Source organism: Ammodytes marinus (genome assembly GCF_949987685.1).
Source record: "Ammodytes marinus genome assembly, chromosome: 22".
Classification (NCBI taxonomy): Eukaryota; Metazoa; Chordata; class Actinopteri; order Uranoscopiformes; family Ammodytidae; genus Ammodytes; species Ammodytes marinus.
The window spans coordinates 15,408,767-15,421,123 of record NC_137226.1 but is presented as its reverse complement, the minus strand read 5'-3'; the positions used below and the strand labels follow the sequence as shown (position 1 = coordinate 15,421,123).

Genomic DNA, 12,357 nt, shown 5'->3' with positions numbered 1-12,357 from the left:
AAAAGCTTGATGGGGGGCTCGCTCCAACACACACGGAAACACACTGACACAACACACACACACACACACACACACACACACACACACACACACACACACACACACACACACAGACACTGCTTCTCTCTCGGCAGGTGGACGGGGTTGTTTTGGCTGGGCCGCGGGGCAGCAGCTTGACTCCGTTTGAGCCAATGAGCCAAGATAATAGCCCACGATTCCAGAGTTATTGTCAGCGTTTTCCCCCCTCTGCTTTTCCCAGAATCCCTTTTCTGCTGTGCGGGATCGGACCGGCAGCAACGTCACCCTCACATGAATTAATGTGTTTCTGCACGAAAATACTACAACGCGGACTCAAGGCCTTGTGCACCAGTCACAACAGGGAATATATGTTTTTTTCTTTTTTAACCCCTCTGGACTGTCTGAGGGCCGTATCCCAAACATCTAGAATATTGGCTTTTTATTTCTCATTCAGCGTACACATCATGAAGCTTTAATAGGGACCTGGAACAAGCTGATACAGAATATATATGGGATTTTTTTACTTAAAGGGGATAAGGATAAACCTGTAATTCAGGGGTTAACATGAAGACACACACACACACCTTTAAAGCTGTGTGCAACTTACACTTCTTCCGTTCATTTTCCTTACCCCTTCATTTTATGTCAAGGGGGGAGGCAGCCCTCCCTTCGCCCTAGGCTCCCAAACACCCCACCCTGCAAATATGCGGCCCACACCCGTGCGTGGGCACCAAACTCCACCCGTTTACCTCACACAACACACATACACACACACACACACACACACACACACTCACACACACATATATATATATATACATGCACACCCATCCTATACGTCAGAAGAACAGGGAGTCGCTTCTCCGACTATTCATGGAAAGTGTTGTTGCTGTCCTCCTTTATTATGTGATATTTTTGGCAGTTGGGAGTGCTTGGATGTTTGTTACGGTTCCAGAAAAACTAGTACATTTTACAAAAATAAATACATTTTACAAAATCAGGTGTATTGTTGTGCAGTGTTACCCAGGTAATGGTGGTATTTCATGTTCTCATATAAAGATTTACTATATCTATGTTTTGGTGAGATCCAAACACGTGTGTGTGTGTGTGTGTGTGTGTGTGTGTGTGTGTGTGTTTGCAGTTTATCAAGGGTGACAGCGCGGGTACCTTTCTCCTAGTGTTCGCCACATCAATCAACATCTCGCTAAAAGCTACAGCACGCCATCTCTTCCTCTCTCTCTCTCTCTTCTCTTTTACCCTCTTCTCTTCTCCTCTCTCTCTCTTCTCTTTTACCCTCTTCTCTTCTCCTCTCTCTCTCTTTTTCCTCCTGCCCATTTCCTCCCATTTTGCCATCCGCCGCACAATGGAAGAGCCTCCTGGCTTTTTTATTAATAGTTAAAGTGGCCCCGGCCCTGTCACTGGGGACAATGACTGCAGCCCCTGTTAATAAATAAAAATAATAACTAGGAGATGGAGACAGAGAGAGAGAGAGAGAGAGAGAGAGAGAGAGAGAGTGCAATGGAAAGAGAACAGGCGACACTGCCATTTGTTGTTCCCTCTCACTTGTCAAAGCTCTTTGGCTTAAAAGCCTCTGTCATTGTTGAGGGGAGAGGGGGGCCGGAGCGAGGGATGAGAGTGAGAGACTGAGAGGAAGAGGGGGAGAGAGAGGGGGGGGGAGCTGCCAGGGGCTAATAGCACCTGTTGGGGTGATGGTGAGACAGCTGTCAAGGGGAGGGGGGGACACACACACACTCTTTCTTCCTTGTTTTTCGCAACAAATTCTCCGTCGTCTAGCTCCGTTTCTTCTGCTCCTCCTCCCTACTTGCATGCCACTGCTAACCTATTCCCTAGTGGCCATGTACGGTGGCTATGTACAGGAAAACACCGGGGCACATCAGGGGATGCAGTTTGCTGACTAACTGACTGGAGTGGCAGCGTCGGGAAAACACAAGGACAGACCAGTCAGAGTCTAAGGACTTTTGGGAGGGATTTTGAAAAGGCGTGAGTGAGTGAGTGAGTGAGTGAGTGAGTGAGTGAGTGAGTGAGTGAGTGAGTGAGTGAGTGAGTGAGTGAGTGAGTGAGTGAGTGAGTGAGTGAGTGAGTGAGTGAGTGAGTGAGTGAGAGAGAGAGAGAGAGAGGTGAACTGCATTGAAGTTCAGCATTGATCTTTCGCTGTGTGTGTGTGTGTGTCTGTGAGTGTGCCCAGTGCAATCAACGGAGCGTGAATGCTCCGGTCTTGAAGCCAGAGGAAAGGACCTGATTCAGGCCTCTGGGGAGGCTGCAGGCACACACACACACACACACACACACACAAACACTTACACTGACACTCAAGCATAAAGTGAGGTACAGTATTATGCAGGACATGCCTCAGTGCTCTGTGTGTGTCTGACTGTCACGTGCGTCCTTGTTTGTGTGTCACTGTAAATCCTGAAAATCTCCAGGTGGTTTTTCATCCTCCTCTCCCCGTACTCCAACACAGACAGAAAAAATAGATGGATGAGGAAAAAGAGAAAGTTTAGGAAAATAAGAGATTTTTTTGTGTTTGGTGGATGGGTGGAAAAGGACTTTGGTTTGATGTGTGTATTTGTGTGTGTGTGTGTGTGTGTGTGTGTGTGTGTGTGTGTGTGTGTGTGTGTGTGTGTTGCGTATGTGTGTGTGCGTATGAAAAAGCACTAAGCTGTTCAGCTCAACACACTGGACATCTCTCTCATCCGTGTGTATGTGAGTGTTTGTTTGTGAAGGCAAGCTGTCTCGTACCACTAAGATTAATACTTTTTTTTCTTAAATCAGTCTTGTCATTATGGGAGGGTAAAAAAATGTAATCCGGACGCCAACAAACTTTTTCGCCCGCTGTCAGAATTTGCCAGCGTGTGTATATCTGTGTGCAGCTTTACAGTACATGAGCTCATTCGAGTGGATGTGCATGCCTGTGTGTTTTTAGGGTGTCTGTGCATTAAGTGTGTGTGTGTGTGTGTGTGTGTGTGTGTGTGTGTGTGTGTTGACGTTGGCTGATAGGGTTAATCTCCCCACTCAAAGTGTAATACCTCTTTCCTTAGCAAGGCCTCGCATCCAAAGTGCAGATGGCTCCAAGTAAATAGAGAACTCTATCTCTCTCTCTCTCTCTCTCTCTCTCTCTCTCTCTCTCTCTCTCTCTCTCTGTCTATCATTGTCACCCTTTTGCTTCACACTTTTAGTCGTCCTTTGTCTGATCATTTCCCTCATTTCCCTTTGTTCTTGTCAATAGGGTGACAACAGGGTGACTGGGTTGATGGCTTGTGTGTGTGTGTGTGTGTGTGTGTGTGTGTGTGTGTGTGTGTGTGTGTGTGTGTGTGTGTGTGTGTGTGTGTGTGTGAATGATAGCTGAGTGCATACATGTGCATGCATTTAGGCTCGAATCTCTGCATGTGTGTGCTCTCTTGAGTGACATTTCCATTTCCCCCACTGTGAGTGTGTGTGTGTGTGTGTGTGTGTGTGTGTGTGTGTGTGTGTGTGTGTGTGTGTGTGTGTGTGTGTGTATGTGTGTGCTGTTCGCATATCTATGTGTGAGTGTGACCATAGTTAGGATTGTAATTAGTGATTTTCTGCGGGTGTGCGTGCATGTATGGGTGTGTGTGTGTGTGTGTGCGTAAGGGTGTGTGTGGAGAGTGTGTTGAAAACAAAGCGCTAGCTGATAATGTGTCCATTGTGGCGGGTGCATTAAGGCCCTCTTTGTCTCAGGGCCCACAGGGCTAATGATTCTCTAGCAGCAGGTGAGAGGGAGAAAGCCTCTCTCTTTCTCTCCTCCACTTGTCTCTCTCTCGCTCCCTCGCTCTTTTCCCTTTTTGCTCACTTGTTTTTGTCCTCCAGATTTCCTCTCTTTCGATTACCAGCTTCTCTCTTTCCACCTTGCTCTCCCTCTCTCTCTCTCCTGCTGATGCGACCATTAGGCTGAGCCGCCGCTGCCTTTATTACAGCAAATGGACTTTAAATGAGCTTTATTGTCATGTTGGCCAGCCGACTGAATCCGTCTCTCTCTCTCTCTCTCTTTCTCTCTCCTCCGCCCCTCTTCCCCCCCCCCCCTTCCTCTCTTGAACAGAGGCCCCCAGCATTGAGAGGCTGTTGTCAAAGGACTGGAAGGATAAACTTTTGGCCATGGGCTCAGGGCACATCGGTGAAATTAAAGGTATGGTACAACTAAAAATAAAAGACAGAACTAAACTTTAGCTCTTGAAGGAGTTACATTAACTCATTGAACTTGATTTGATGCACCTCCGATGTCCACTGGGGAATAAACATTCAGAAATCTACCTTACAAATCCTACAAAAAGAAAAACAGAATAAAGCAATGTGGTTTTGTAGACAGGCTGCTAGCAACTAATGCAACATGATTCTTTATGGTACAGATTCAATATAAGCCGGTTTAATAGTATGAATGCTCAGAAAGAATTGATGTGTGTTGAAAGCCTAAATAGGGGTTAAAAAAACAAAAGAGTGCTTAAAAATCCTTCTGCATGCTATCCTACATCATGTGTACCAACCAGTCACACTCCAGTGAATGGCATTTCAGCTGAACTTCTCCTGAAAATAACAATAACTGGAATGCCTTTGTAAGACATGGCAGTGACGGAGGGGGGGCCAATAGCCTGTCAGTTAATACGGAGTGGAAATCCTAGGGGGACAAGGAGGCCTTTGGTTCAAGGTTCACTGGAACTACAATAAACTCAAGTGAATTGACTGAATTCATTTGAAACTCAACTCAGATGAACTGAGGCGCCCTGAACTGAACCGAACCGAACCGAGCTGAGCTGGCCCCATGCTTTGAGCCACGGCGTGTCAAAAAGTCAATGACGTCTCTCTGCTAGTCCGTCAAGCTCTGTGTTAATCTCAGTGTTAATCAACCCATTCTATCCACTACAACACTATCTTAAAGCGCTAGAACAAGAGAGTAAGCAGGAGCAAGAATCAAACGGAGAAAAAATTACAGAAAGAGAGAGAGAGAGAGAGAGAGAGAGAGAGGTGGAAGAGAGTCTTGACTATTATTTCCCTGTATAACTCCATGGTGAAGCTGTCGTTTTCCTTCCAGTAATTGAGCTTCATTAGGAGGCAAAGCAATATGTAATCAAAGAGCCTGGCATAGCTGCGTGGTCGTGGAGAGAGAGAGAGGGAGAGGGGGGGGGGTCCATTGATCAAACCCCTCTTTTTCCCAGCTCCCTGCCGCGCTGACATTTCTGTGTAGGGGGCGCCCCGCTTCGCGCTCCACACACACACCAACAGCTGGGGAGAAATATCAGGAGTGTGAGTGTGTGTGTGTGTGAGCACATTTGTGTGTGTGTCATTGACAGTTAAGTCTGTGTGAGAGTGTCTTAGACAGTGCTTACATAACAATGTGCATCTCTAATGTGTGAACTTGTGCCTATGATTGTGATGAAAGCAGCAGAGTATATAATATATGAAAAGTCAAGCGTTCGTACACCGGTTTGCGTTAATGGTTTGTGTGCGCGCGTGTGTGTGTGTATATATATGTGTCTGTGTGTGTTCTCATTTGTCAGTGCATCCCTTGACTTTTTTTTCCCCCATCGAGTTCCATTGAAGAGCTTTTTGTGGGGGAACAAAGTGATTTTGAGCAACCGCGGCCTTATTGAGCAGCAACATTGGTAAAAGGCCCCATGTGGATTCACATAGCAGAACACACACACACACACACACACACTGACAAGTATGGAACTCATAGCACTAGAAAAAATATCTCCAAAGTATAGTGTCATTAACATCAAATCTGCTGCACAAACAGCCCCGCAAGTAAGACAGCTGTGAATAATCTATGTGGAAAGCAATAAAAACAGTAATAGTTAATAGAATGTCTTCAGGCTACAAATCAAATACACTTGAGTTAGTGGAGAAATCAGGTTACCGCCGACCATGTACTAAGTGCTTTAATCAAACCTTAATACGATTATTTACAATAATTGCGTTATCCTATCTCTATAAATATCCTTCTTAGTGTACTTCTTTTAACTGCCAGACAGCTTTTTTTTCTGTCTATCCCTCCTTGCATTCTTGTCCTCCACAGTCTTCTCTCTTTCCCCATACCCTCTCACATCATTCTCTGGGAGGGGGCGGGGTTATCAATAAAGCCTGGGTCATTAATTAGCACCGTGTACGTTGTGACATGTATTACATTGTTACAAATTGGTTAATTACGGTGTGTGTGCAAGAGAGGAGAGAGTCTGTGTCGGTTCGGTGGGCTTTTAACTTAGCGCGGGCCGCAGCTATATGCCTAAGGACGTGTGTGTGTGTAAAAGCGATGGAGGAAACCAGTTATCGATCCACCTGCCCCGAGGAAACGAGCAGATGCGAGTGCTGATTTATAGTGGCGACCGCGGAAAATTCTGAAAGTGTGAATGGGGAGGGAGAGAGAGTAAACTCAGTCTCAGTTAGGAAATAGTGTTCTTTTCTTGGATTTTTCTGCTTGTGCAAATACTACTAGTTTACTGATGAAAGATCCACAGCTGAGAGGGGGGATTGAGAACAGCTTGCAAAGGGTAAGAAGAATAGACCGGTTTGTCTTTCGTCTTGACACACCTAACTATCCAGGGCAGGCTGCTGGTTAAAGGAATGTCCACCTCAAAGTATGCACGTTTTTTTTGCACAGAAGTGGCCCAATTTTGACTGTGTTTGCATTGGTGCACGTGAATGTATGTGTGTGTGTGTATGTGTGTGTGTGTCTTAAGGTGAGAGGGGGGGTTAACCCATACGAGAAAGACTGCTTTGATCCATCGTTTCACCTTTGCAACCCCCCCTTACCTTTTTTTTTTCGCCCCCTTCCTCCCAAATCCCTTCACCCCCCATTTGAACAGACTAACGTTTTTAACACAAGGCCCCTTCTTGTCCTGGTCAGCTTTGGCTACACACACACACACACACACATACACACATTTCTGGCTCTACAAAGGTGGGTCTGTGCGTTAGGACAGCGGCGTGTTTATTTTTCCAGTGGCCAGTGCTCCCGACAGTTGCCTTTATTGTTCATTGTTGGCGGATGGATGGAGTGCAGGGGGAAGTGAGGGAGGAGGAGGAGGGGTAGGGGTGTCGGTGGGCAGTGGAGGCGGGGGGGTGTGTGTGTGTGTGTGTGTGTGTGTGTGTGTGTGTGTGTGTGTGTGTGTGTGTATGTGTGGCGAGGGGCAGAGGCTAGCAACAAGGAGGACAAATGGATGCCTCTCACCTTCCCGAACGGTCAAAGGGCAGGTCAGCAAACCGGGGTTCCTCTCCCTCTCTCGCCTCCATCCCTTCTTCTTCCGACTCCCCCTTTTCATTCCCTGTTGTGTCTTTCTTTCTTTCTTTCTTTTCTTCCCGGTCTCCCTCTCTTTCTCCCTCTCTCTTTTCCCTCTCTCCTTTCTTCCTCATCTGGTTTGACTGGCGCAGGAATGTGGCCCTGTTAAGGTAGCAGCTGAAGAACAATGGGGGATTGTGCTAGTCCACACATGCACACGCACAGACACACATATAAACACACACACACACACACACACACACATGCAACAAAGGCATGTAGGCAACTATTGGTACATATGAACAGACATGGGGGCACACACTCTGCGCTGATTGTGCCTCGCTGTGCCTCTCTCTAACTACATCCTGTTGAATGATTTAGGCCTTGTGTGGAAGTGTGTATGTGTACGCGTAATTGTGTGTGTGTGTGTGTGTGTGTGTGTGTGTGTGTGTGTGTGTGTGTGTGTGTGTGTGTGTGTGTATGCGAGTAATGGAGCCGGTATGTCAGGATCTGAGAGGTCAAAGATCAGGCCATGCTAAATGTGAGCAGGAGGTTGGCTGACTGCAGGGTAAACACAGACCAGACACACTCTCCCTCTCCTTTACTCTCTTTTTTCTTCCTTCTTTCACACACACACACACACACACACACACACACACACACACACACATATATTCACAAAGTGTAGCTCTATAGCTACAAACTCCAAATTTACCCACTATTCAGCGCCAATCAAATACATTTTGGGCATTCACTTCTAGATTTCAATGTACATTTTCAAACCTGGCTAAAGATCTATTTTTGTTTGTGGAACACATAAGAATCTCGCCATGATTTTCTACATATGTTTTGCCACCATTTTTTTCCTGTGTGTACAAATGCACACTGCCACAGATTTATTTTCTTTATTTCAATATGGCAATAAAGAGCAGTGAGTGATGTGGATTGAGTAATCACTGGTTGGCTGGCCCTCTGTGCCCGGCAAAAAAAAGTCTAAACATCTGGTTTTACAACTCAAAAACATATGCACTTTTCCAAAAAAAAGCACCTTCCGTTGACATGTCCCCCCTCCCCCCCTCCCTCCCTAACCAGTCATATATTAGGGCTGACCAACAAGCTGTGGATAGTTTCACACTGCTTTGTTGCTCCTTCCTCCTCCTCTCTGGTCCTCTCTCCTTCATTCTTCTGACCTCTGACCTCCAACCCACAATGCTTTGTGGCCTTTCGGAACGGCATGAAAAAAGAATAACAACAAAGAGTGACACATTTTGTATTATGTCTGCATTTATAGGCACAATACCAACTGATGGTGGTAAGGGGATGTCTTGTATATTAGAAGATAATAAATGACAATGTAGTAAACCCTGATTTTTTGCCTTGCAGGTACCCCAGACAGCCTGGCGGAGAAGGAGCGTCAGTTGATGGGCATGATAGGCCAGCTGAGCAACCTGAGGGAGCAGCTCCTGGCGGCCCACGAGGACCAGAAGAAGCTGGCCGCCTCGCAGATGGAGAAGCAGAGGCAGCAGATGGAGCTGGCAAAGCAGCAGCAGGACCAGGTAGGCCTACACACATGAGCACAATGCATAGGAAGGCTGTATATATACTGTTTGACCACAATGCAAAAGAAAAAGACATCCTAACAAGTCATTTGGTCTGGCTTTGGTTGTTCAAAAAAAATTTAATCTCCAAATATATAGTTCAGCACTTTTCAAGATTCTTTCCCCCATCTGTGTACATCTTGATTCATGATTTAGAATATAGACTTCAGGCTACTGTACATGTATTCTGTCTGGTCAGTTAACTCACGTGATTTGATGCTGATTTGGAATTCACACAACAACAAAAAAACACAAACACATATTTCATACTTTATAGTGTTAACACAACACAAGACACGCGCCTTTGGCAGCTTAAACACAGAGGCATTGCACAGGAATGAGCTGAGGGTATGTAGTGTCGGAGCGGATGTGGTGGAGACGTATACGCACGCACACATACACACACGCACAGTCCAAGCTCCCAGACCTGAGTCTGCCAGGTATTTGCATAGAGAAGGGTTTCCCTCTTTGTTGTGCTTTTTAGCTTCTGGAAAAGCTTGGGCTCATAAAAAGACCAACATACACACACTCACACACACACACACACACACACACACACACACACACACACACACACACACACACACACACACACACACACACACACACACACACACACACACACACACACACACACACACAGAAACATATTCACACAGCTGTAAGGACAATTCAAGTGTGACAAACACAATGCCTTACAGTGCCCCTGGCTTTCCGTGAATGTACTGCACGTAGATACTGTATTCCTGTGTTTCCATTCCTCCCTATGAGCCACTGGAGAGTTTCTGTTCAGAACTTAATTGAATTTTTAGAAATATAATGTTGGCTGTCATGCATGACAAGGAAGACTGAATGCAAAAGAAAGGCAGGCTCTAAAACAGAGGTAAATATTCCTGTCAACAAAAGTTACCGGTGCAAGTAAAAGTGGTAAAGTGATTAAAAAAATATGTTTTCAGAAGCCCAACTTTCACATCCAGTGATTTCTTTCCCTATAAAAAAACTCTCGATCATTCTCTACATATAGACTGTGTAAAAGTGTGTGTTGATGTCAGTAAGTGTGTGACACTGTTGTCCAGTTGGCAGTGAGCGGGGCCCAGATGAGATGGGCTATTCAATATTTCATAGCAGGGCATCGACCCTCTGTCGTGCAACTGGGGCCTCCGAGACCTGCAGATGTGTCGCATCTCCCATAGGCCCTGCACACACACTCACACACACACACACACACACGCACATACTGCATATACAGAACATTGTAATAATGTGTTGTGTGGCCCCGTCCTCAGATTGCCCGGCAACAGCAGCAGCTTCTGCAGCAGCAACACAAAATCAACCTCCTGCAGCAACAAATCCAGGTGAGGCCATTTTGTGTGTGTGCTTGTGTGTGTGAGTGTCCATCCATGTGTGTACTAGTCATGTGTATGTATCTTTCAAAGTGTTGGTGTGAATGTGTCTTGATGTGTGCTTGTATGGCCCACAAAGGCAATTCTGTGATTGTGATTGTTGAAGCTTTTTCTTTGCTCAGCCATCAGCATTTGGAGCCTGAATCAGCGTTGACTTATAATAGCCCCTCCTCCTCCATCACACACACACACACATGCACACGCACACACACACACATACACACACACACACACACACACACACACACAACCCGTGTAATCACTAAAAAGGGGTCAGTCTGTTTTGAAAAATCAGAAGTAAGACGCTAACTATAGTGCAGTATGTACTTTTTAAGTCTTTATAATATAGATCAAAGTTTTTGCGTCAAACTGTTGGTGAATTGCACCTTTTTGATGTGTATTCCATTGTTTCTTTGAGTGATTGGGAAGGTGTTTTCAGAGATGGAGCATCAGACTGGCTCGGCCAAGCCCGACAATGTTGTACAAATTCAGACTAGGTCTTCTGTACACTGCAGTCAGTAGAAATAACTGCAATAGTCTCACCAAAGTTAGCGTATTTTAAACTGCATAGAATTGGGCCATTTTTAGCTGTTTGGCGCACACATTTGGTGTAGTTTCAAGGCAATACATCTTTGGAAGACTTCCAGAATGCAGACAGAAGTGAATAACCTTATGTAGACAAAGAGAACAATCCGCACCAAGTAAATCAACTAAGATTGCCTTTGAATGTAGAGTCTGTGTCTTGAGCCCCAGAGAAGAAATGGGTGGGTATATATGTAACACTTAAAAATGGAAGTATTGTCCTTTTGGGTGCAACACTGGAGCCTCTATGTTGGTCCAGGTGGCTTGGAAGGAATAGCCCAGGCCTTTGTAAAAGCAGATGACACTGAATTTTGAGCTGAGAAAGCCGAGCTTTGTATCATAAAGAGACACCCTGTCCAAGAGGGAACACACACACACACACACACACACACATTCACACACATTCACACACACATTCCCTTTCCCCCCGAGAGGTTAGCCATACACAGTTTGTGTGATAAGAGACCTTGTGATAGCATGTGTGTGGGACGTGTGTCCGCGATTCTGCGCAAAGCAGCTGTGTTTATTTGCTTTGTGCGAGCTAAATTCTGAATTGTTCGTTTTTTGTGTCTTTGACAAAAAAAAAGAGAGCACATGTTTGTTTCTGAGGATTTCTCTGTGCATTCTCGAGCGGCCATTTCTTCATCTGTGCATATGTGCGCTTGTGTGTGTGTGTGTGTGTGTGTGTGTGTCTACCGCAGCTGTGTGTGTTAAGCTATAAACACGTCCGCTCATGATTCACTCCCTCACGACCCCGCCGAGACAAAGCTCTCTTTTCCCATGACTTTGCAACCTTTTCCCAAACAAGCGTCTCTCCATTGAGCCGGCCCAACAATAGTTTCTCACAAGCACAGGGCAGCTGTAGGCAGCCTCGTTAAGAGAGGGACACAATCAACAGGGGCTCATCACAGGAGCGCAAGAAGAAGAAGGAAAAAAACAACATGCGCACGCATTCACGTATGTCGCACACATCAAAGTGCGCACAAACACACGGACAACATCACAAAAATATTGGCCTTCGCTCGCGCACGCGTATCGAAAGCAGTCACGGGGAACGCCGCACACTCGCCCCCTGATGATCAAACACACACTCATCATCAAAGACTTGGTCGAGAAATACACTGCTTAATCATTCATGAAGAGATTGTCCGCACAATCCCACAATACAATGGCCTGCCAGAGAGAGGGCACCAGGTTCAGTGTGTTTGTGTGTGTGCCTGTGTGTTTTGTGTCTGTATGATAAGCCCCTTGTGATTGCATTTCCCCCTAACGAGGCTGAGTTCAGCTGTCCCTTCGTGTGTGTGTGTGTGTAATGGTGTGTGTGTGTGTGTGTGTGTGTGTGTGTGTGTGGGTGTGTGTGTGTGTGTGTGTGTGTGTGTGTGTGTGTCTGCGTCCTTGGCTTTGTTAGGCCAAACCCCCCAAAGGCCTGTGAAGAATGCTTTCAAGCGTCCACTTGGAAGAGGTGATGAAATGAAACGAATAATCAAGCTCATGAAAAAGAGAG

The 12,357-nt window shown here is 45.9% G+C and overlaps 1 protein-coding gene across 1 annotated transcript in view; it reads left to right on the top strand.

Annotated features, from left to right (window-relative positions):
* Positions 1-12,357, top strand: part of sox5 (SRY-box transcription factor 5) — a gene marked incomplete at its 3' end in the record, with an annotated part of 86,586 nt that overhangs the window by 37,954 nt on the left and 36,275 nt on the right. The window contains exons 4-6 of the mRNA XM_080051425.1: positions 4,097-4,183; positions 8,654-8,826; positions 10,155-10,223. Of these exons, the coding sequence (XP_079907551.1) occupies positions 4,097-4,183; positions 8,654-8,826; positions 10,155-10,223 (329 nt within the window). The remainder of the gene's footprint in view (positions 1-4,096; positions 4,184-8,653; positions 8,827-10,154; positions 10,224-12,357) is intronic.